The sequence below is a fragment of the Anser anser genome (assembly GCF_964211835.1).
Source record: "Anser anser genome assembly, chromosome: 3".
NCBI classification, from domain to species: domain Eukaryota; kingdom Metazoa; phylum Chordata; class Aves; order Anseriformes; family Anatidae; genus Anser; species Anser anser.
In genome coordinates, this window is record NC_139722.1 from 80,119,374 (window position 1) to 80,145,782 (window position 26,409).

The 26,409-nt window shown below is 39.2% G+C and overlaps 1 protein-coding gene across 7 annotated transcripts in view; it reads right to left on the reverse strand.

The window, feature by feature from the left end:
- PCNX2 (pecanex 2) overlaps positions 1 to 26,409 on the reverse strand; it is a 165,623-nt gene that overhangs the window by 88,037 nt on the left and 51,177 nt on the right. For all 7 annotated transcript variants that reach the window (XR_014581368.1, XM_083828450.1, XM_083828451.1 and 4 more), the window contains 5 exons: positions 23,282 to 23,453; positions 17,784 to 17,894; positions 16,087 to 16,178; positions 5,816 to 5,925; positions 3,624 to 3,720 (listed from right to left, as the gene is read on the reverse strand). Coding sequence is in view for 6 of the 7 variants with exons in the window: in XM_083828450.1 (XP_083684576.1) it covers positions 3,624 to 3,720; positions 5,816 to 5,925; positions 16,087 to 16,178; positions 17,784 to 17,894; positions 23,282 to 23,453 (582 nt within the window). In the remaining variant the exon portion in view is untranslated. The remainder of the gene's footprint in view (positions 1 to 3,623; positions 3,721 to 5,815; positions 5,926 to 16,086; positions 16,179 to 17,783; positions 17,895 to 23,281; positions 23,454 to 26,409) is intronic.

A 26,409-nucleotide genomic window follows, 5' to 3' on the forward strand; every position in this document is an offset into this window, starting at 1 on the left:
AAGAACAAACACATGCCAATCATATTTTCAAGCTCTCCTCCACAAGCAAAAAGGATTACTATTAAAATGACAGCTGAGTTGTTTTCATAATCATGTGACTGAAGAAGCTGCCGTTTTAAGAACTATATCAAACATTAAGAACTTAGCTATAAAATCAGTAGTGACAATAATAGATATTGGGGGCAGGGGGAAAAGGCATCCAAGCTTTCCATTCCATGCTCAGGCCAGCTCACCAAAGAGAGCAAACTGTATTACACAGACTGTACTGCATGGTATTTCCATGATAATTCCCATCTTTGACTTTGTAAGTGCTCTTTTTAAGGTTCTCTCACTGCTTTTGACAAATTAACATAACACACAGGAAAAGGCCTGTGGTTTTAAAGCAAGACTTACTATCCAGCTCACCAGAAGAAGAAGAAAAAAAAAAAAGCAGGTGGGGACTGAAAGCTGTGAAACTCAAAGTGAGTGGTGAAGGCATCTTCCTGCAGTTTTCATGGATGGGACACAGGACCCTCTCCTGCACTTGGCATCCTTGGACCTTGCTAGCTGTTGCAAAGCACATGCCTACCTCTACACAACTCTGTCCTCCATCCTGCATTTAAATCCAACTATCTAGCGGGACTTTGGATTCCATTCCCAACCACAGGCACTTATGAATTGAATGTTGAATCACCCTACAATGTGTCGCTTAAATCCTTTCTTGTATTTGATCCAATATAGGAAAGTTAGGCTCTGATCACAGTTTAAATCTCTTCAATGAGAGAGTCATTACCACTGTGTTATGGTTTGGGGTGCAAGCAGGTGTTCTTTTTCTTTTTCCCTCCATTTTACAGTCAAGGCAACAAAGAAACCCTGACCCAACAACACTGCATTTAATGCCTCAGAGATTTTACATATTATAGCAGGATTTTTTATTATTATTTTTGATTACACTTTTGGAGCTTTGTACAAAGCCTTTCACTGATTATCTAGATGTTTGTATTAAAGGCCAGGAAGGAACCTGGGTTTGAATGTAACACATTAACACCCTCAAGCCACTGGTTAATCTAGCAATCAGCCATGTGGATGCCTATAGAAATTAATTATAATGGTAGGAAGCTCCATTCTCAAAGTTGAATGGTCAATTATCCATCACAGCTGCTTTACAATTCAGGCTTCCAAAGCTGGCAATTCTTACACAGCTATTCAAGCAAAGGGAAATAGTAAAGGTCATGTAACTAAACATTAGAGATGTTGTATTTATTACTGCTAACATTAATATGAAGCCACTACAGAATACAACAGATTAATTTTCAGTATTAACCTTGTTTGCTTTCAGCTGCTTAACAATGTGAATTGGTTTTGTATGCCTCAGGATTTCTGATTTTAAAGGGCCTCATTTAAATGGCATGTTATGCATAACATACATGTATATATAGACCTGGGCAGGGCTGGCTGTTTTGTGTGGAATTTAAACATCACTGGCACATTTTTACATCACTGGCACTGGCCGGGGGTTAGGATTATTCTACTCACAGAGGAGCACTCAGATTTATTTTTTTTTAAGTTGAATTTAAATTTGCTTTTAAAGTCAGTTGAGTCCTGACAAACACGTGATTGTTATTGCTGAGGCCAGTCAGTAGAGACTGTGGCTTGACTGTGTTCGTCAAACTTGATGCACATGCGTTTTTTGCTGCTTCAATTCTTCACTACTTGCTATATTATTACATACAGGGGGAGTCTCCTGGCAAACTGGTTAAAATGCTTAATTAAGACATAGATACCAGATAACACAGGGACTAGACAAACAGCCTGCATTAACCAGAAATTGCTCTGTTGTTCTTCAAGAGAATTCTCATTGTGGAAGAATTAGCATAGCTAGTTGACATTGTAAGCAAACACGTTTGCTCATAGTTTTTATAAAGACTGAAGGAAACCCACACATATGGGAAAAAAAAAAAAAAGGAAGGTGAAGAGCTAGCAAGCTCCAACAACACTGAAAGAAAGCAGCCTCTGTCTAGAAATAGCAGTGGCATGGAGCGTCAAATATACAGAGCAGAAGATTGCCAATCCCCACAAACCAGCTATATCCTGGGGAGCAAAACGTGCAGGAATCCCAATTAATTAAAAATAAAAAATAATAAATAAATAAATTAGTAAAACACATCTCCCAAAAAAAAGCAGACACAAAGAAACAAAAACCCCACCAAACCATGCTTGCAAAATCATGATAAGAAACATGGTGAAGAAATGGAGTCCTGTGTGTGGCCAGTCCCACAGTGTTCCTCCCTCTGCTTCTGCATCTTCAGCTCCAGTGGCTGAAGGGCCCCAGTACAGCTGACCCACATGGTAACTGTGTGAATATAAGACATGAGACCCCTATCCACATTACTGGCACAAAAACAGGTCTGGAGTCAGCAGCATAACTCCATTTTGAAAATACAATCAAGATCTTAGATGTGAATTTGTTCATTCTTTTGTTGTGTTGTTGTTTTCTTCAATGTATTGAAGCATTGCTCAAGGTTTCCCTCTGCACTGTGAAATGAAACCAATTAAGTGGACAGCTGTATTAACTGCTTCGGTCCCTTGGCAAGAGTCCCTCTGCAGAACAGATGAGATCAGACTCTGTACTGCTCCAAGATGGGTGCTATCAGCAAAAGATACAAGTGGGATATAAATACCAGAGAAAGAGAAGCTTTCCATTGCATCTGCAATACAGTGTCTGTGTACAAGAGTGGACTGACAATGACTTGTGGCAAAAATCTACACACCAAATATAGCAAAAAACTTTTTTCCTTTTTTTTTTCCTGTTACTACATTCACATTGCAGTGTGGCTCAGTTTGCAAGAAGCTGAAGCTCAAAAAAGCCAAGGAGGAACAGACATATCACTTAATCTTATGTGGGCCTTATTATAGTAAACAATTTAACATTGTACTTGGTAGGAAATAATTTAAGCAGCAGCTAAGCAATGAAAAGCAGAAAATATTGATGTAATGGATTAAACTCATGTGCTTAATTTAGGCTATGTAACACCTTATGAAATGTCCATCACACATGATACAAGATATACGAGAGAGATGCATCCATATGAAGGGACACCTGGAGGCCAGGGCAGCTACCATACTAGTGGCCTGTACCCCTTGGCACTTTTGACTCTCAGGCTGTGTCTGAAGGTCAAAGAAGGTGGTCTGTCTCCCAGACACTGAGCGCTCCTTGATTCTGCAAGTATTCAGGATTTTAGGAATAACTGCCTTTGCTGTAAATGCTCATAAGCAGGCATTAGGATGTGATCAGGAAGAATGGCTCTCTGACAGCTAAGAACATGACAGTTCATGACTCTAGGAAATCTCTAATGCCCCTTAACACTTTGAGAAACTTGATGATCTTCCCACATGAACTCCATGAGATCAACCTCTCCTGGATACCAGTTCTCCCTTCAGGCCTCTCTGAAGAGAAGGTCTGGAAGTACTTCCCACAGTTTAAGTTTGTGGATTTAAAGGAACAGGACAGATATCCTTCCGCTTTCTGTTTTTAGTAGTTTAAATATTTAAATTAGTAATTAAGAATATTGAGAAGATTTCTCAATGGGGAAAATGGATGGGAGAACACTTCACGCAGAAAGTAATGAAAGAAAAGGTCTTACCACTGATTCTCTCATCTTTTCTGGGAGTGGATCTGCTGATGAATCTTCAAACTGTTGACGTAGAAAGTGAGGCACATATTTGCATTGAATAAGGGACCTGTTAAAGAAAAAAAAAAGGATACTTCTGAACATGTCTAACAGACATGAATATTTGCAGTGGGGGGAGCAGGGGAAGGAGCAGAGGAGGTAGAACAGCCACGGTTTTCCTTCCTCATGTATGCAGTAGCTATCTTATCTCTGTATAGCTGGAGATTGATACAAACCAGCTCTACCTTTGATCAGGGTACAGCTTCCTCATCAAAATGTCAAGGAGTCTCACAACCAGAGCAGTCCAATCAATGTGCCTGTGTCATTCAGAGGAATGAGCTAAGAGGGTACTGTGGTATTCATGCCCTTTATTAATAATTCAGCTAAGCTGAAACCAATATGAGAGTTCTCTAGACCCACATTAGAAAGGCCAGAGAGGCCATTTCTGTATAAATTGCATGTTAATCCCCAGTTCAAGATTTATGTGCTACCTTCTCCATCTTGAAGTTTATGCCACAGGCCATCCTTTAAACACTGTTTCCAATCCCCTTAACTTCCTTTAATTAAGTTTTAGAGCTGTTTAAAAAAACGTCTTAAACCTCTTTTCTTTTTCTTTTTTTTTTTTCTTAAGGATTATACATTTTCATCACGATTGCATAAAGAACGTTTGATGTTGCTGTACACATAAACCTAAACAAGATATTTAACAACTTTTTCAGCTGCTGAGGATTTGATTAAGAATATTATGGAATCAGGAGCTAGATTTAGAAGTTTAAGGAAATACAAGTTTTTACTTTATTAAGGAAGTTAATGAACTGGTGTGTCTTTCCTGGAGAGTGGGGCAGAAAATATACATTTAAATTACTCCAAAATTGAAAGAGTTCACACTTACATGCTGATTTGCAATTTACCTGCGTGTATTCTACTCTGAAGCTAAATAAACCTCCCCAATACAGCACACAGCTTTACTTCCTTTTGTACCTGAGTTCCATCCTATAATGGCCTATGAGTTACATGCTGCCTACACAGAACTTGATCCAGGCCTAATTGATGCCAGTGCAAGACACAGTAGGCTTCAGATAAAGACAGTAGATATAAGCAGCTCTTTTTACTTTGCCACACTACGACCTAATAACGTCTAAATTTCAGATTCCCTCAATCTTCTGAATGTTGAAGAAAGAATTTATCAGCTCTTCAGTGAGATTTACTGGGTAGCCCATTTCTGTTAATATCTCACTTCTGCCCTCCTTTACAAAACTGTGTGGCCAACCAGCCTGACTTACCGCAAGCCTACTACAATCTTCATATAGTTATGAGCCTCACCTCACGACATATACAACACACCTCACAAAACTGAGAGGAGAGAGCCTCTGGATTTCCTCATAAGCTCTCTGCACTATGCCAGGATAAGACCAAGCTGCCTGTGAAGCAGAATCCTAGAAGACATGGTAATAATGGCAGCATGAAACCTGCTTGCATGCTTAATCCCACAGCCATACATGTAGATGCCCAGCTGCTTTTGCACAACCACAGCCCCCATAACAGTCACATAACACAACTCTCACACAGGAAAGAAGTTGCATCTAAAGACCTCTCTCACATCACCTCAACTGTCAGATCACAATGTTGGGACTTCCTTGGATCTTCCTTGTTCCCAGCATCCACTCTCAATATACACAAACTCTCTTCTGCTACCTTTAGCGAAGTATATCGGAGCAGAAAAGGGAAGAGTTGATCTTGGAGAGGCACTGTCTACTGATACTGACCCTAAGCCATCTTCCCCACAAATCAGAAGTCCTTTCTCCTTGCCAAGGTGCCACCCAATGAATGTTCTGTAATTCCAGAAGTCTGCAAGTCCCCTCAACTAAATCACTATCCTCCAATATGGCAAGCATGCAATTTCCCAGAGGGTAAAATCTGCCCTAAAGAATTTGGAAGAGCTGTGTAAAGAGCACCAGCCCTACTGCTGATCTGACTGCAGCACTTCATTTACTTAACAGGACTGACACGAACCATGCAGGCAGACGTGCTGAGGAATTTCTACCTCACCACAGTAATTTTGGGAGACAATCCCCACAGTTCTGAAATCCAGATATGACTCTGAGCAAACCACATTTTTTGTGCTGTATAGTGAAATCAATAAACAACAATTGCAGGCAACTTACATCAGTACAGATGGGTCACTGCTTTGTCTGCTGAGGTGATAAGAAAGTGCAACTAACAGACCACAGAAAGCAGAAAACAGTGCTGGAATGTGCTGCGCATCCCAGGGCTCCTGAACAGGGGGACAAAAAGCAGAGCATTTGCAAGTTAGGAATGCAGTACTATATTTTTTTATTTTTCATTTTTATGTAGGCCACGCTGTGCATGTAACGTTAAATGCACATCACCTAAATCTGTATGCCATCTACCAAGGTTTGACAATCCTTTATCATTTCAAAGTCTATCATTGTGAAAAAGACTGCAATACTACAGACCCGCTTTGTGATTATACTACTGTAATTCCTCTATTATCAGCAATCAGCTAAGAAAGTACATGAAAAACACGTTTTCTTTTCTCTTTAGTGAAACTCTAGAGGCAACTTTTCATTAAAATGAGATGCGAGTGAAATCATTTCCACTGTATTTATCTAAACTCTAAATTGATTCTGCGATTTACTTGACCTGTGGCCAGCTTGCTTGCAACAAATGCCAGTTCCACCTAGCTGGGGTGTAGTCCCTGGCACCTCACTCCTAAATCCTTCTGCTGCTTTATATGGTACATCTAGGCCCTGCATGTTTAGCCACTGTCCCTGAGCAGGAAGAGACAATTTACACACTCACTAGCACACTCTAAGCATAATCAAGATGAGAAATTACCTCTGGGTGACTTAGGCAGCTAAAATTTGCTAGAGATAATAGAAGGAGGAATAGGAAGCTTAATGAATACTTATCATGACCAGCCTCATCTGTGGCATCCTCAGCTACAAATTAATCTTAAATACTTGTGAGTACTGGTTGTAAAAGGACAGAAATTCTGGCTGTGAAGGACACACAAACTTGGTGGATCAGATCCACAGCCATTTCACTCACTAGACATGTTCCATGCTTCCACACAACTTCTACCTGATCAAGTTAAACTTTGCCATCCAGTTCTGTTCTTTGTTTAGTTGTTCCCAGGTACTGAGCCAAATACATTTTGGTTTAGCTTTTCCCATGCTCAGTCTCAGGTCAGAAATTCATGTTCTTCAAGACACTGTAGAAAAGTAGTTAAAGCCAAAACGTTTTGCATGTGGCTGGATTGTAGACTATCCCAATACGCACTGCGCTTCCAGGGCAGCATAACCACGTAGTGCGACTGCCTCTTTGCCCTGCAACTTCTTACAAAAGCAAAACATTATAAAGAGCCTGTCCATATATCTGGTGTTGAAATGTATCAGTTTGAGAAATCATTCCACACTCTTTCTACTGGAAAACCCTACATGGCTGATTCCCCATAGTAATGTCTCAGGAGCTCTTTACTTCCCAATTTTCTCTATACTATGAGCAGCTTCTGTGTTTGGCTAGCCTGTGCTCCACTTCCAAAGTACCTCTCCCTCGTCTCCTGAAAGCTCAGCTGTCAGGGAGCTAGGAAGGCAGACAGGACAAGCATCAATATTTGCTGCCTAGGGAGCAGGATTTTCCAGAACAATGCTACACAATGTTTTACAAAAGCTGAGAATGCACAAAGGTGTCATTTCTCTAGCATCAGTGATGCACCCCGCTCCATTTTGTCATTTTCCTCCCCCTCTAATGATGCCTGGTAGAGCTTTAAATTAAAAAGATGAAAAAAACAATATAGTCGATAATTGGACAATGATTCTTCTCAGTGGGAAAACAGGAATGACAGGTTTTAGTCTTGGAAACTGGTATTATCTGTCAACCCAGACACGAATTTGACTGCCTACTCTACCTCATTTGGTTGAGGCGACATGTAGTGCTTTCACATAGAGTTTTGACTTTGATGCAGACACTCACGTAGTCATTTTTAAAACAACTCAAATGGTCTTACAGGGTTAAGGATGAAAGTGGTGAGTTAAAACAGATACAGTGTTTGGGGGGGGGGGGGGGTGTTCCCCTTCAACCACAGAATTGCCTAATCCCCAAACAATCCACTAAAAAGGAAGATAAAAGTGGCTTTGAACTTACAAGCCTTTTACCACTTGTAGAGGTAGGGAGGAAAGTGTATGTTTAAAAATAAGTGGCGATAGTAGCTTTCTGTCCTACATGATTTATCCCTTTTGCTTCTTTCTTCCCTTAAAAAAAAATGCACGTAACAAACCTTTATCTTTGGAAAGGTATGGTAAAATAAATCGCGTCCTACTTCAGAGACAGAGTGCTCTGAACACAGCAGAACCATTGTAGTAAGTAGAATTCTTGGTGTTTTTTTTTGTGGTTGTATGGTTTTTGTATTATTAACTCACTCCCCCTTGTTTTTTTTTGAAACAGAACAGTCCTCTAAACTCAAAGACTTTATAGATTGCTCGAGCATTAGCATCATTCAATGATGCTAATTCAAGGAAGAAATGGTGAAGATGTTTTGCACAGTGACTTTTTTCTTTTTTTAAATATGAAGAACAACAGGAATTAGTCTCCACAAAGCTCATAGACCTTCTAATTTCCCACTCTCTCATCATTTCATCAGTATTCAACCAATCTTCTTCTGTTCTTCTCTTTACTTCTACTCTTCAGCTTCATCATCGATCTATGCTATTGCTCATATTATGCAAAAAGCAGGACACCTGTTGCCAGCCATTCCACATGAGTGATGTTAAATAGTAAATATTTTCTAAGTTCAAAAATAGATGATAGCATTTCTCGCTATCTGAATGAAACTGTAAAAGGGAATAACACCCTGCCCAAAAAGCTTTAAGAAAATGGTAACCCTGTAGAGAACAAGTCCATGTTAACTGTAAGATAGCTATGTTACCATGGATACTCTGTTTCCATTGAACACTAACGACCAGAAATCGTTAATTATTCACAGCCCTTGCATTAAACTTGCTAGAGATATTCTAGAGAGGGATGCCCACCAGCCTTATCTTCCCATCAAAGAAAACATAACTTTACTTTCCCAGAAGACCTCCAAAACCTTGGAAAGTGATGAACTACCACAAGACAGATAGCGCTATCCATTTTGATTGATGTTGTCTCTTTCTTTGCACTCCCAACGGCCATCCGTAGCTGTATTTTCATTGCTGAAATTTAAAATCCTTAAGGATGGCACTGATGCATGGACGTGCATGCACGTGTGTATTTCACCTTACTCAACAGGGTCTCAGTCTGTGACTGGAATTCCTGGGCTAGAGAGTGAGATGGGCAATGACTTCGGACAGGAGGCATGAATGCTCACGTTACATATCATACTGAGTTTATCCTAAACAAGAATTGCAGTTTTCTACATTCCTATGCAGTGACATACTTCTAAAAAAGTAACCTCAGGCCACGTTAGATTCTGCAAACAAAATACACTTTTCTATTATATCTGGACAAGAAGCTTCTATTATACACACAGAGATCTAAGAGCATAACTACTGAGGTTACAACTGAAGTGCAAGTCTGACTACAGCTGCAAACATCAGTCAGTGAAATACGTGATATCTGACAACTCTCTCCCAAATTAACATTCCTAATAGTTCTTGCTTGAACCTCAGGGGTCTCTAAATTGGAAAGTACATAAAATTGATGAGCCTTGTCTTCAAAACCTCCAACAGTGCTGGAAGCATTTTATCAAGTAGAAATAAAGCTGTCTAATAATCCTATACTTCTATTTTTGGTCACTTACACATGCGGGAATTCTGTGTATACACATGGGCCCATTCAGTGCTGTTTAGAAACGTTTTGGACAGTCTTAGCAGACAGAGGGAGATGTATGCTTGTAATACTTTCCCATTATAAAACCGTAAGACACATATTTCAAAATTATTAGTACACAGATGAAGCCTGTGTTGTTGAAAACAGGAATCAAGAAGCATTGTTATTCTGATTAATGAGTTTAGAACTCATTAAGCAGGGAAACAAACTACAACAATTGTAAGATGAGAATGGCTTAAAATACTCACAGGATTTTTAGTAACTGCCCATTGAAGTGATAAATAAATTACCAGAGAATACTTTCTTCAGATTTAAAGTAATGGAAATGATATAACTTTCATTTAAAAAAATATTACAGAACTGGAGGAGGCAGCTGTGCCACATATGAACACATTCATATCATTATCAATCAAATTTTTGGAGCCAGGTCCAACATCTGAAAGTTTTCCCGACTGATTAAGATAACCCACAAGAAGTTCCTTAAGTTGTTAAAAAACAACAAAAAAAAAAAAGGATCACAAATGATTAACTGGCTCTGGTTAAGTTTGAAATCCAAAACAGCTGATTGAAACAGAAGGCAGAAGAGAAGGACTGACTGATTCCAGAAAGATTTGAGGATGTGCTCCTCTGTCCCTTAGCAACACACTGACACACTGGGTGCTGAAGACAGGTATAAAGATGACTAAATTCCAGAACGAGTGTTGGTTGAAAAAATAGGCATACCTGATTTTATTTAACAGATATTAAAAAAATAATATTTGCACAAAAAACACAAAACAGATGGAGTGGGAGACAAAAAATCAGCACATCAGGCAATTCTACTCAAGTGAAATAGATGGCATGGAAGTTCCTGCGTCTCCAATCTGATGGATATAATATCTGAAAATAAAAACATCTCCTCCAGGGAAAAGAGGTAACCCTTTCATATATCAAAGCCAAGGTAGCTATTAGAGCTGCCAATTTCTGTTCAAGACTGAAGCTGAGATCAGAAATAAAGCCAGGCTGAAGTGAATGTAGACAATTTTAAACTAAACTCTGTTACCCAATAGCTTCAAAAAAGCAGAAAGCTGAAAAAAGTGATGCTATTAGATGTAATAGTCCAAGGACTGACAACAAAGAAGTAATAAAACTATATCTAGGATTGAGAGCTTTTTGTTAAACAAAAACTAAACGAAAGTTCTTGGAGGACCTGGAAAGAACTGGAATGAGGAGTGATGACATCATTAAACACAAGTCTAGAAGATGAAAAAATCTCAAAGCAACCAGGAGAAGCTCACGTCTTTGCACTTCAGAAGCAAAGGCATTTATCTTCTCTCTTATCTGAAGTCAAGGTCACAGTACACAGTATTGTTGTATGTAAGGCTGGAGAAGCAGCTGGTGTCTTACCACTCATGACATGGATGTGCCATGTGATAAGATGTATGAAAAGATGCGTCAGAGCACCAGAAAGCTGTAGCCAAACCACCTCTACTTGACTGGGAGAACATGACTGTAAACCAAAAATATATTCAGGCGACTCACAGTCATCACCAGACAGCACGATTTCTGTTCACCAGCCTCACCAGGACACAACCATGATTTGAAAATCTGCTCCTCTTGCAATATGTGCCTTTGACTGACACCTGTGATGAATATCATCCTGTCCTGATAGTCAGACAAGTCCTCAAGGTTTCAAATATGCAGCTGGAGACCTGAAATTCCAGCCACTTTGTGTTATGGGTTTTTCTGGAGCAACTGTTAAAATTTTAGATGTAATACTCTATTCACTCTATCTACAATTTTGGCCTTTTTTTTTTTTCCCATCACATCATATACTTCTAATCAAGTCATACGATGGGACATATAAGCAGCCTGCCATATGCTCCAACTTGCCCATTCACTACTAGCACAACATTTGAGAGCCATCCATCATCTTTTAGGTGCTACACGCATTTTAGCCATTACAGAGAAACTTCTCTGGTAATGTGATGGCAAAGAAGCTGGAAGGTCATTGAGAAAAAGTTTCAGAGCCACATGAACACTTTGGGCAAGCCAAATTTTGTCTGCAAATCATAGGATGAAACCCCAAGTACACTATATAATAATATCTTCAGGAGACTTATCCAAACAGAACTGATGACAATGAAGTTAAACTAATGATACGTTTATCCTGCAGCTGCTTTTTCACAGAGCCCCTCAGTTGATTTTGTACAACATAGTTCAACAACAAAATCAATCTGAACAAGGCATGGGATTTCAGCACAAGCCTATTCACCTCAGTCCTTGGAGCTTGTGTTCACATGTTGAAAGTTAACTTGAGTACTTGCGCTGTTTTGTCAACATACCCCAAAACAATTCCTCAATTCTTATTTTTGATTTTTTTTTTCTTAAAATGAGAGTTCTAGAGCAAAGAATTAACTGATGTGAATTTGCTACTCTAACATAACGCAGCCAAATTTAGAAATTAATTCATTCTATTGTAGGTGTGTATATATAGTTTCTGTAGTTCTAAACATGAGCAAAAAAACACTCACTTAACACAGTTCTATAATAAATATTGGTTATTTGTTTTAATAAAAGAAAGCCATGTGATTAATTATTCTTCTAATGATCTTCTTCAGAAATAATATCTTTCCTTTTGGAATAATTAACATGCACAGAGAAATTAGGCTAGACTATTTTACCAAGCAAGATAGCAATTAGAACACAAGAAGCACTTCAGGAAGGAAAGGCTCAAGCCTGATACTGCTGGAATGCATCTTCAGCCTGGGCATTTGACGTGAGCAATTGCTCACCAGTAACAAGCACACAACCACTTAGATAGAGATCCATTCTGCTCTGCAATTTACTTCAGGAAATGGAATTCTGCTCATTATACCTGCTGAGCTATACGATATTCTGCCAATAAACAGAGCTTACATTTGAGGATGTTACACTTCAGCCAAGGAACAAGCTTTGCAACCCAGAAATCCTGTATCAGAGATAGTTTATCATGTTTCCCTTCCCTGAATCTTCTTGATTGTGATAATTTTTACCTCCATAAACTATTAAAATTTTTGCATTAGTCTGTTGTTTTTGCCAAATTAAAAGCAAAGAGTAAAAACTATACAATAAAGAATAACTGTGAAACATAAGCGTGGAGGAGATGCCTTTTTCTACCATAAAGACAACCACGTACTTACCACTTTTGTGAAAACACCTCAAGGAAACAGACTGTAGCACTTGCTTAGTTTTGAATTAGAATCTGCAATTTCTAGTGCACCAAAAATACAAATCTTGATTTGATTAGGATGAAAAGTTGTAGCCCACTATATATCAAAACAGTTCCAGGTTCTTACAGAGGTATTAGACCACCTTTCACAGTTGTCCCTATTCAGGATCAGATTCTGTTACTTTTAGTTCCTACTCTTCCTCCACCGATGAAAGAAGTCTGACAGAATTATTTCCTTGACATGTTATCTATAACAGCCCAAAAGGCAAAAAGCTCCAGACCTGACTGAAGAACAAGGAGGGAGAGTGCAAATGCTCTTTTCTAGTAGAAAAATACATGAAATTTCAAGGACCCCAGTGGACTGAGATGATGAGCTGAATCAAGTGGAATCATCTTTACATGCTTTAAATTAACCTCCTCAGAAGTGTCTTCACAAGAACAGTGCCATAAAAATTCAAATTAACTGTAATTTCTGTGTGAACAGAAAGTCTGCACTTAATATTGGCAATTTACAGCAGATATCTTGTAAATCTTTCACAGCACTCTATAACTTCAGGGTAGCATTAAAGCATATTTTTAAGCAGTTTGAAGTCTAATCCATGAGGAGATTGCTTATCTACAAAGCCACCTGCATCTTGTAATTTCAACTATTATGCTGAGAAAGGAGTTTGTAGAATATTTTAAGAGGCTTTTCTTTAATACTATTTACAAAACTATTTTTTAAAGTATCCATCACACAACTTCTCTGCCCCCAAGTTGTGAATTGCCCTCTGCCAAGCTTAGTGGAAAAATGATCGTTTTTGCAGGTATTTGCCTGTCAGTCATTCAACTCAATTCCTTCTTCCATATAGCTCTCAGTTTTTCTCACTGTTTCTGCCCCCCAGCTCCCCACCCCCCACATAGATTTTTCTCACTCTTTTCAGCCTCACAGAGACACAACTTTATCCCATTTGCTTGTTTCTGAATCATCAATATAGCTGGAAAATGGTAGCTGGAATACCAGATGCTTTAGAACACTGCACAAGAGAAGCAGTTAAGCTTTCTAGCACCACACAACTCAAAGGTCAGACCAGTATAACTGATACACTGGGTGAGCCTGGTGACCAAGATTCCCTGGGATTACACCCTATTTTCAAAGATACTTGGAGTCTCTTAATATAGCACTGCTCAGCAGGTGAGTTGCCATAATTTATTATCCAAAGCCAGGTTGGATGGGGCTTTGAACAACCTGATCTAGCAGGAGGTGTCTGTGTCTATGGCGGGGGGGTAGGAACTAGGTGATCTTTAAGGTCCCTTCCAACCCAAACCATTCTGTGATTCTCTGATTGTGGACTCAAACCATACAGGGGCAAGATAAAACAGCAGCTTACCACATTTTAACTTACTATTGGGAGTGGTTAAAAACACAAGCACAGCTAACTATACTCATTTGTGACAGATAATTAACACAGCATAATTGACCATTTTTGATTTAAGCCCCCCTATTTAAAATTTTAAGTGGAATTTTTTTAAAGCCGCTGCAGAAATGTTTATGTTCCTTAAAGAAATCCCTTAAACAAACATCTGATAGCACCTCTCATCTGTGTAAACCACCAGCCTGAGTGGTGACATGCTACATCTTTGGCTGTTGCAGAACTTCATATCAGGATCTCTGTGTGCGCTGCAGATGTGTAACACCACAAAGCATCCTCTGACGTATGCCTGCAAGATGTTGAGAGCAGCCTGTAAATCACTGCACATCCTGGTGCATCCCCGCTTGGGCACTGACAACATCTAGCTTGTAATGAAACACTGTGAAAAGACTATTCCTTAATGGATAAATTTTATCACAAAACTAGGATGAAATTGTGGTCTCACTGTGGTCACTGGGAATTTTACAGCAGACTTGAAGACATTAGCTTCAACGTTATTTTTCATTTAAAACAACAAAAAAAATGCAGGTGATATACATTAACTGAAAAAAAAAATGCTGTAGATTGAATATGGCTCAAAGGGCAGCATCTGCCAAAAACAAACAAACAAACAAACAAACATCAAGCATCATTAGGAAGGGTACTGAGAGCAAGTCATTTTGTGGCCATATAGAGCTATGGTACACTCACATCCCGAGTACCATACAGAGTTTACTCTCCGCATTTCATATTGGAATCATAATCCATTATGGATCATAATGGAATAATGGAAGGCACACAGTAGGACAACTAACTTAGCCAAGGAGGAACTGCTTTACAAGAAGACACTAGAAAGGCTGGCACTCCAGTTTAGAGAGGATATGACTGAGGCAGACAATGACTGAGGGCTACAGAACTGACAAGGCAGTGGATACGGTGAATGCAGAACTGCTTTTCCACAAATCCTGCAGTACTAGGAATAGAGAAAACTTGGTGAAATTAGCATTTCTTCACACAGAGCACAGTGAACACCTGAAATCTGTTGCCACAGAAAGCTGTGGAGGCAGATAGTAGCAGGACATTCGGAAAGGGATTAGGCAAACTCATGGACAACACTGAATGAATGAAATAGGCAAAGATGCACTTACTAACAGCCCTAAACCAACAACTGTGGACGCTGGTGGAATATTCAGGGAATGAGTGGCAAACAGTAGTCATTAAATTCCTAAGTTGCATTTCTCTTTGCTATTGAAGCAGGTAGCACTGGGCTAGACAGTCTGCTGGTTTGCCCAAGCAGGACATTAAAGTTTTTATTTTTCTCTACTTTCTTTTCAAGATAGCCAATGGAAGGGCACGTATAAAACTTATACACTTTACACTCCTTTTCTGACTTTGAACTTTGTACGCCAAGACTTGCCTACAATGATGTCCCACAGCAAATTCTCCATACCAAAAAGTATGTGCAATGCTGGAGCATGAGGAGATTTAGGGCTGATCTAGCACCTATCTGACTAGTAGCAACAGGGCTGTACGGTTATGTGGCTGCTGCTCATCACATGGCAGGTAGAACACATAAGGCCCACACCAGCTGATACCAATAATGATGGTAAAGCCCACTCCTTAACAGGCTTCTCAATAAATCCATGCATGAACCTTGCCAGTGCACAGATGTGTCAGCAACCACTGGGGTGCAGAAAACAGGCCAAATTCAGCCTGTCTCAGAGGAACTATATCTTTTAAGCCACAGTTGCTGTTAATCTTCATACTGGAAATTCAATGGATCTTTTCAGACCAATATATGCAAGGAGGCAAACAATCACAAGTATCAGTGAAACATTTACGTTAGTATTTCCACTGCAGTTTCAAGGTATTTCAGTGTAGCTAACAGGCAGAAAATAAAACATGGCTTGTAAAGCTTACCTTGATGAATAATGATGACTATGTAGCACCAAACAGTTTCGGTCTTCCTAGACTACAAGAATTTTCAGCTTGAAATTTTGAATTTTTTAGTGTTTCAACTTACCTTCACTGCACTGAAGCAGAAAGCATATAGGACAATCAGAACCACAAAGCTTCGGGAAATGCTATAGAGTGCAGACACAAGCCCAGCAGCAGCTGAAATAAAGACACCACAAGATAACTAATTTCCTCATATATGAGGAAGTGCATTAAAAAACAACAACCAGTTCTTGCTTCACAATAGGTGTACAAATTAATACCAGATATTACAAAGCTGTTTGTTGAGAGAACACCACAGTGTCCCAAAGAGAGCCCCAAATCAGCTCACAAAACTTTACAACTAAGACTGAAAGCTTGACGGCACTGTATTCCCTGTCTCTTCCATATATCTGAGGTCCCCCACTATTGCTTTCTATGCTGAACATTGCTTTGCCAAAATATCAGTATGCCCCTTCATGTTGCTACAGAGGAGGAATGAAGTTATGTACAAATCAGGCAATTTTCTAGTCAAGCTCCATGTGGAATTTTCTTCCTTCCCTCTGCTCCTGAGATACAGGCTCTGGTATCATCCAAAAGCATCCTAACTTGCTTAGTAAACCATGATTTGCACCGTATTCGAGATAAATGAATGAACTTAAAGGGAGAGAGAAGGATGCCATCTCATCTCTACCTTCCTTCAAAAGCTTCCAGGGTAGGAAGCAGCCTCAGACAGACTTAGGAGTTCAGCACTCTCCACAATGGAGACACATGGGCTGAAAAACAGTGCTCTAATTAGGTTTCAACATACATTATTCATGGGATGGGGACTTTATCAAGTTATTTCCTCCAGGAAAAAACAAGTCATTTCCTCCAAGTCTGCTCTGGTGTCTATGAGACAAGAACCAAAGCACACCCAAATCATCAGTATAAGTTTTAACCATTTGCCAAAGGCTATGCCTACAATAGCAGTTAACAATGCAGTAAGCGTGGGTATGTAGGATGAAAAGTGCTGAGGATGTCCTATCCATAATACGTGTGTTTGAGATGTTTAACTGCAGAGTATCTCTCGTGTGGTCCCACAGACCGTACACTCACTAGTGTTTGGAGTGCATTAGATGCACCCTTATAGTGAACCTTCTTTTAAGTTTCATCCAAACGGAATCCAGTCTGCATACTCTCACATCATTTCATGATGCAAAACATTGTTAGTGGAAAGAAGGATATAGTTTGTTTCTGATCCAAACTAAGATGACAGTGTAGATGTACACCAGTTTTCTCCGTTATTTAAGCAATAATGAAAAACAAAACACCACCACCAAAAAATGATGCATTGTCTCTCATTCACATGGGTCTTGCTTAATCTTTGACTGAAATAACATATCCAGTGTCATGTTAACATGCCCTACACAATTGAACAATGTGAAAATAAATAATTTTTATTTTTAAATGGAGTTGTGAGTGTTTTTTTTTTTCTTTTCAAAAAGTTGTGGGGGTTTTGTTTGGTTTTCGTTTTTGTTTGTTTTTAAAATAGTGATTCATATTGGACATGGCAGGAAAGAGCTCTTTGGTGTCAGCCATATTCTACAGCCTATAGCACAACTTGAATACAACCATTTAAAAGAAAAGAAAACTAATCAAAGTATTATTAGTATTCACCACACTGTTAAGTGAATACCATTAGCTCTTTGAACTTTAACATACACTGTGCTCTAAAACATGCAATAATATACTTTAAGGTGGCGCACTCAGAAAGTGATAGATCAGGCTCAACAGGCTACTTACCAGAACCACCAAAAAGCAACATGTCTATTTGCTCCAAAAGATATATACAGAAGGTGTTGATTTGAGGGAAAAGACCAAGAAGGGAAATTGCAGGAAAGCAATATAAAAACACTAAAGAAAAGAGAAGATGGATGTTAGAACACAGTCATACATCGCAGCAAGCGGAGAACAGGCATAATACTGGAATAAAACATTACAATAAATTCTGAGCATTACTCAAGTGAGCATACTTTAACCTTAGCCATGATTATTATATTTTACTGATCTATACAAAATAAATTATTCGATTTTACATGTAAAGAAATAAGGCTCAGAGGTTAAATATATTTTGGATAAAAACAGTGGCAGAAAAATAGCATTATGTAACCTCCTTACTGCTTCTCAAATACTTGTAAAGTTATATTTACCCTATTTAAAATACAGAAAGAAATCTTAATTTGCAGACTTTGGAACTTCTTCCTTGAATCTGAGAAGGTTTAAGCACACCTATAAAATTTCAATATAAGCAAACAAAAATATTTTAATAGCTGAGACCCTCAGCATCTTGACTATCACTGTATCCTTCTTCTGGCAGCTATCAACAGTGGAGACCTATGAAGTATGTAAAAATGGGACAAACCTACAGTGATACTTCCCCAGAATATTTCTGCACCTTCCAGAAGTGTAGACCTTGACTTTGCAGTAGTGAAAGAATATTAAAGACAGCAAAGAAACTCAGGAGTTAAACCCACTGTGTCATCTTCTCACAGCTTCATTCTATATAGAAATGCTAATTGAAATGGCTGCCTTACAGTCAAGGAAAAGCAGGAGTCATAATTTGGATATCCATGCTTCTGGTCTTATGTTATGTTCACTTCCAGCCACTCCTCCATCTCATCCATTTCTCTTAGCTCCCCCCTAGAAATTGCTAAGCGTAGCTGTCCAGCAAAGCATTTAAACACACACTTGACCTAAGTCTCCAGCAGCATCAGCTTTCAAGGATATATGCACATGATTAATCATATCCTTGGTGCTTTGTTGTACTAGTACCACAACATTCTCCAGCTTGAAGGACAGAGACGTGTGTCAACCACTATTCCTCATAAACAAGTATGCATTTGTTAGTTTACAGGCTAGGAAGGCTGCGGTTCCCTCTTATTCATTCTCTTAAAGAGCAAATTAAACAAATCACTAGTATTACTTAATCCCCTTCCCACTCCAGTCAAATATTAAGAAGGTAACAATAGGATTTGTGTTCTTTGTTGAATGCTAATTTCACATTTTACTTCCAGCTCCTCTTACTAATGCACATCATGCTAAAATAAAACAATACACTGAGTTTAATCTGACAGCTTTTATCTTCATCCTAGTATACACTACTAGTATCTAATATTGTAAATCTTGCTGAGGAAGTCAAACACAGGAGAAGAAATGACATACTCAAGTGTTAAACACAGACATGGCTCACTTACGTATACTTGCACTCGCAGCGCACCCTTCCTCATGAATTCCTGCCACTGGAAGGAGTTATACATATTTTGCATATATAAAATGAGGAAATCTTTTATCTCTTTTTACATGCAAATGCCACTATTAATCTCTTCCTTTACCACTCTGTTCTTTTAGGTATTCCACCAATCCACACCAAGTCAAACAAGGACTCCTCTTGAAGAGGGGCGAATGGCATGACAGCAAAGTGCCCAGCAGGCCACATGGCCTCCCCATGTGGCCATGTTTAGTTGGGGATCTCAACTAAAGATCCCCAAAACTCACTGCTGAAAACTAGTTCCTCAGGCAAAGGAATTGCAAAACTGACAGAACTCATCTCAGACTACTGACTAAAAGGACAACAAAGATGGTGAAGAGTCTAGAGGGCAAGATAGATGAGGAGCAGCTGAGGTCCCTTGGTTTGTTCAGCCCCGAGCAGAGCAGGCTGAGGGGAGGCCTCATGGCGGCCTGCAGCTCCCTCACGAGGGGAGCGGAGGGGCAGGCGCTGAGCTCTGCTCTCTGGGGACAGCGACAGGACCTGAGCATGGAGCTGGGACAGGGAAGGTTCAGGCTGGATGCTAAGAAAAGTTTCTTCAGGCTCCCCAAGGCAGCAGTCATGGCACAGAGCCTGACAGAGTTCAAGAAGCATTTGAAAAATGGTCTCGGACATCTGGTCTGATTTTTGGGTGGTCCTGTATGGAGCCAGGAGTTGAACTCAATGATTCTTGGGGGTCTTTTCCAACTTGGGATATTCTAGAATTCTATAACTTACAGTTCAAATGAACGCCTTTGCTGTAGCAACCTCAGAAAAACCCGCATGACAGCATGAAGAGCAAGGACAAGACTTGAGACACAGTACTGTCAATGCACCAAAATAAAGAGGGGTGAATAAACGAGAAAAGTTGGTTGACTACAGCTATGTCCTCACCTCACTCTCTCTCCGATAATACCTTGAATAATCTTAAGTACTTCTGTAGCTAAGGTAGGTTTGTTTATCTCCTCCAGCATAAAGGAGCACACCAGAGAGCAAAATAAACAGTTGTCGCTTACAAGAGGATTGAATTTAGGAACAGTACTTTCTCTTGTGGGAAAGAGACAATAAAAGGAGCTGATTAATCAGTTGGAATTGCATTATGAATTCCAGAGAGAATGTTTAAGCAGCACAAATTTCCACACAGAACACCTTCAAGAGTTTGACCACTAAGAGATGCTTGTATGAGCTGCTGGCATTTAACACTGCAGTTTGGAGGTTTCTTCTAAAGGAGCATCAACCAGATAATAGCTGTAGGAAAACAAATTTTGACTTAAAGAACCTTTGGGTCTTTTGAGAAATGTAGAATGGTAACTCAGTGGCAATGTCACTGCAAATATTTTAGATTTTTTTTCCAAAAAGGTGACTTCATTAAAAAGATGCATTTGAGTACTAGTCCACTTGCTGTGTGATAATACATACTGCCAAAGGAAAATAAATGCATTATTTGGTGAGAAATAGTTCTTTTGTTCTCCCTTCCTGAATGTAGCTGAAAAGAATATTCACACAAGCTTTCTTCCCCTGACAAAAGCTCTATCATTACTCGAAGTAGCAAGTTGAGGACTTCCTACCTCCAAATTCTGCCATCACCTGATACTCTGCTGAGATTTCTGTCAAATAATTTCACTCCTCTCTCTAATGCTCACGTGGTCTCATCATAAAAACTACCATGCATTTAGTGCATGATGATTTTTGCCACTGCAGCACTTACTGACCAAGGCTGGTTCCGTCTGCACCTTTACACGCACTACATATATTAATCTACCAAAAATGTCAACTGAACTAAGAAATTCAAGATGAAAGCCATAGTTAGAGTGAATTAAAGGCATGATCCCCCAACTAATATAAACAAACAGCAGAACCATCATCAATTTATAAAATAAAACAATCGGATCCTAAATAGATTGCTTCCAAAGAACTGGACCTGTTAAGAGACATTTCTTAAGTTATTAGGTTACACATCTAACACATTTCCACTGATTTTCTTTTTAACCTTGTTTCAAGACTTTGATCATAGTATGCTATACAGCATCACACCAGTTCCTTGGTGAGTCCTTTCTACAATTTTTATCCCTAACTTCTTACCATAGTAAACACCTGAAATAGAAAACTTTTCCTTTGCTCAGTGCTCTGTGGTGCAGAGTCAAAAATCCATTGATTTCCCAATATATCAGTTCTGAGTACCACAGTAAAATACAAATTTTAAAGTCATAAAATGACAAAGCAATATATTATTTATTTATTATTAGTTATATGGTTATATATATATATAGTTATATCTATATAGATGGTTATTATTAAAAATAACCAGCAGATGGGTAAAAAAGCAAAAGAACAGCAGCCTCTCATTGGTATGTAGCGGGGCCAACTTCCCTCCTGATTTTGTTACCTAAAACAAATACTCCTGTACCTTAAGCGTCTAAGGGAATCTCTACTCAAAGTGCAGCAAGAGGCTGGAAGATGACAGACTGCCATAGCTTAGGCAGAGCTGCACTGTGAACACCCGTAAGGATTCACAGGAGCCAGAAGTTGTGATTCCCAGAGAGACAAAGCAAGGAAGAGACAGAGCGTGGCCTCAAACATCACTTGAACAAATATACCTGCAGATGTGCCAGCTCCCAGAGCTGACAAAATAATAATGGGGGAACAAGCAAAGGGAAATGGTTTCTTCTCCCTCTCTGTTAAACAGATGCCAGCTGGTAAGATGAGCCTCTATTTCCTCTCTCCGCTCCCCCGCCAGGATGTTTCAAGAATCTGCTCCAGGATCTCTTCTGAGGCCAGTCAAAATTAGCACATCTATAACCACGCTGTTTTTTTTTTTTTTTTATACTGGTTGCTATAGTTTTTCATTTATCTCTATCCCAGGAGTCATTTAAGATTCTTGTTGAATTATTTATCAGCATTTTTACTGTTCACCTTTGATAGGCAGAGAAAATAAGATATAAGAAGAAACTTTAATGAGACCAAAGGAAAGTAATGAAAGAAGCTAATGAAAATAAGTGAGATGCAGGTCTTCATTATTCCCCTGTTTCTGGTGAGAAGGATTGAGAGTCAATGAACCTACATGAAGGACCAAAAGACTTTTCCAAAAATAGCAACCCTTTCAGGCAGTAATAGCCTGACTTAAGTACAGCAAAATGCAAGTCCAATAGTCACAGGTGAACAATGATCTCAAAGGTCATGCACTCTATATCACAGTTTTTTCCTCTAACACAGGAAGTTTTTCTGGTTCTAAATCCACAAGCCTAAGACTAATAACATTTCTACTTCATACCTAACTGCGTTACACAGTTTGACCTGAGTCCAGTTCAGCATTCATATCTGTAACACAACTACAGCAGCAGCACAGTTATAGACTGCAAGCGCACAAGTAGAAGAAGTGTCCTGACAGAACAGGGTATTTCCAGCTCTGGCTACCCCAAATTAGTGCTAAGGACCAGAAGTCCTATTTTGGGGCAATACCTGGATGCCCTTAGCTGCTTCAGGATACGATTCTAGAAGGAAACAGGTTGGAAAAGCTACTGCAGATTGGCAGTTCCACACCAACTCATCATGTGGACAGCAAGATTAAACTAAACCAAGAAAAAGCGTGTTCTTCATGAGCAGATGAATGTTCATCTGAGGACTTGGCAGAGATTAGCTTCCAGGCATTAAATTTAAAACTCGACTTATTCTATAGTAACTGCTCCACATAGACAAGCCCTTACAAAGATTAACTGCATTTCACAGATGATGTCTTTTGCTAATAACATCAGTGACTGTTAGTTTTCTATAGAGAATTTTCTATGAGCCTCATTTCATTAAGAACTCTTTTTACATGAGGGAAGGTTGCCAACTGTCCCCCCTCCCCGCGTGTCTTAAGTCATTCAAAATGTTTCTATCAATTTGATTCAGAGTTGTGCCTCCGTAACATGCATTTGATTGCCAACATGGGAAAACACAGACTTCCCCAGCTAACACTTAATTCATTTTTACAGTCTTAGGAAAAATATTGACTCACCTATTACATGGTCTCTGGCTGACCGGAGAGATCTAGGCGAAAAGAGCTTCAAGCCATACATTGTATAAACTGAAGGATTTGTGTCTTTAGATCCAGCATCTAGCAGCAAAATAAGGCCACACAATATACAAAAATATACGGGTCTGCTGTAGGTTATGATTTTATTGTGCCCCTGGCATGGAAAAAAAAAAGAAAAAAGCATTTGAATTTTGTATTCACTCTCCTACTGTGTGCTCTACATTAAACCAGAGAGAGTTCAGGAGTCAGACAAAATATTTTAATATCTTATACATACTAATTAATAAGAAAAATGTAACAAGGCATTTTATCTTCTCCAGAGGAGACTTTCAAAAGGCACAAAAAGCAGTTAAGACTAACTCCAGCAATCATTTATTCTTTGAAAATCTAACCTTTTGGACCTTTCAGAACACACTAATTACAAAAGCAGTTATTTTCTATGGAGAAAAAAAAAAATCTCCATCTGTCTGAACCTTTCTTTTCAACCGAAAGATTTTTTCTCTATATTACTTTTATTTTAATGACTGTCTGCTTCAGTTAGCTTGGCTAGTATACTTATTACTATTTGAAATACAAGAGTATTCTGGGAAGCAAAAAAAAGTAGTAGAGCACCTGTTAGATGTATTATGAGGTGTGGCACTTGATTTTGGCAGCTGTGGGCATGCTGTCCTCCTATGAAACTTTCTTTAATCCATGCTGTTCCCTTGCCTCTGCCTTTGCCCTAGCTATGCCTTGGAATCAGCTTTGTCCCCACAGCCAGCTGTACAGGCATGCCTACGGCTCAAAATGAACTTGTGTCCACTTCTGTCAGGATCCTGCTTTAATTGTTCATATGCATGCTGTTGGTCCTTGGTTTTAGATTACCTTGGTTTTTGAGCCTACCTAATGCCATGGCACCTGTATTCTCCTGGTGCCACGGCACTTCACTAAACCCCATGGTGAAGGCAAGAAATATGTGCAGTGATCGTCCATGGTATGACCGCTCACAACACTGACAGCAGATACCACCACGAGACCAGACGAAGAAGCTAATGGCATCTTTTCAAAGAGAACCCTTTGTCTCCAGCAAGGCCAAAAATACATTTAAAAGGAATATTCACCATTACAGGCATTTAGAAACACATTTTAAAGTAACAACTGACTTGGCCTTCTTCCCAGACTCACCCTGAAAGGGCAATGTGTCAAAAAGACATCTCAAACCCTTGAACAAACTGTCAGAGTCCTCTCAGGACAGTCATTTTTTGTGACTACTCTTCCTTCCACTGATGCCCTTTGCTTGTCCCCCTGCTGGCATGGGTAAGGCCAGTACTGTACTTTTGTAAATGTGGGCAGCATTGGAGGTGACACAGCAGGTAGAACCTCTTCTCTCTTAATTAAACAGATGCATCACAATGGTTTCAAAGGCATCACACTCCCCTTTAGAGAAACTGGGCACGGTGCAAGACTCCAGGTTGAAAAAGTTATGAAAGTTGCAACTGTACTTTTCAACAGGTGTCCCATAACGCTGCTCTAACTCTGTTATGCTCAGGTGAAATGCCACTGGTTGCCATCCCCCACTAAATTGCAGCACATGCACATCATGAAGCAATGGTTTTATGACAGTGGAGGCTAACACCTTCCCACTCCTGCCCTAAAACAGGTACACTGTTTATCCATCTGCTGCTTTGAAAAAAAGGCATTCTATGGCAACACTTTTCCCTCCACCTGCAAGCATACAGAATGCTTGTGCGTGTGGATGCATGCAGTACTAAACATCTGCAAAATTCCTTTCCTCAAACAGCTGCATTTCAGGGCTGCATTAAGGGATTCCTGCTGGCCACCTGTCTCCTCAGTGCCATTTTGCCCACATAAGGAAAGCAAGACAAGACTTCTGCTGAGGAGAACCTTTCAGGTGAAAGAAAGCAAACAGACACACCTTGCACCAATACAACTTTTTTGTTGTTTATTTCAACTATTTGACACCATTGTCATTCCTGAAAGGCATGATACCAGCAGCTCCTGGCCTCTCTATTCCAAGCAGCACTTTGACATGCTGATCCTAAGCAGTTCATACAAGGAAGGATCCTTATTTTACACCTTCCATACTCATCTCTAGTACGCTTGATTCAAACTAATCCTACAAAAAAATTGCTTTGGGGTTGTGGGCCACAGAGAATTAAAGACACTTAAAAAAATCTTAATAGTTCTGGTAGCAAAATAAGACATTTTAAATGCTTTCAAGTCAAAAAGATTTCTTCAGTGTGAAAAGCCTGGAGCAAAGTGACAAGTATTTGTGTTTGCCTTGCAAAAAAGTTGCTGTGAAAGTGTTCTTATTTGTGAAGTGTAATTTAAGTGAGTATAATAAAAGATCATTTCTTTCGAGTCTACTCACTGATTTGAAACAGCAACTGTATTTGTTTGGCTGCCAGCTAAGCTTATATGTTAGCACAACTATTAACAGATCTGTACTCTCATTTGGGATCAATCAGTTAACAAGGTGGCAGATTGCTGGGAACTAGCGTGCTTATATTACACTTTACATTCATGGAATATGAATCTAGTCAGACTGACAAATGCTAGCTGGTGTTTAATAAGAGTTTCAGTGTTACTAAAGTAGTGTGTGTGTAGTTTTGTTTTGTTTTTTAAATACCGCACACATCCATCAAAAATCGTAAGAGAGTTGGAAAGAAAAATCTGACTTTAAAAACAGACAGGTTATAATACTACGAGCATTTAAAAAAAAAAAAACTTAATTTATCCTAGATACAAATTGTGCTTTAGGAAAAGAAACTAGTAAATATTGCACCTAAACAACTGGTTAATGACTTATAGCCTGATGCACGTTCCAAACCAAGGACTTTTGTTGTGATATTACAGTCCTGTCTGATCTCTGGACTTACGGAACCCAGATTTTACTTCTGCATGGTAATTATTTGAAAGCAGTTGGGTAAGACTGAGATGACCAGAAGTCCAGAGGTTCAGATCCAAACATCTTTCAGTTCAAACCAGAACACCAATATACTCGATTAGGTTTACAGCAAATATTTAACTCATGGCTAAATAGATCAGTCTTAACATGCTAATAACAACAATGCTAGTTAGGATTGAGTGAGAAGCTTTGAAAGGTTGTC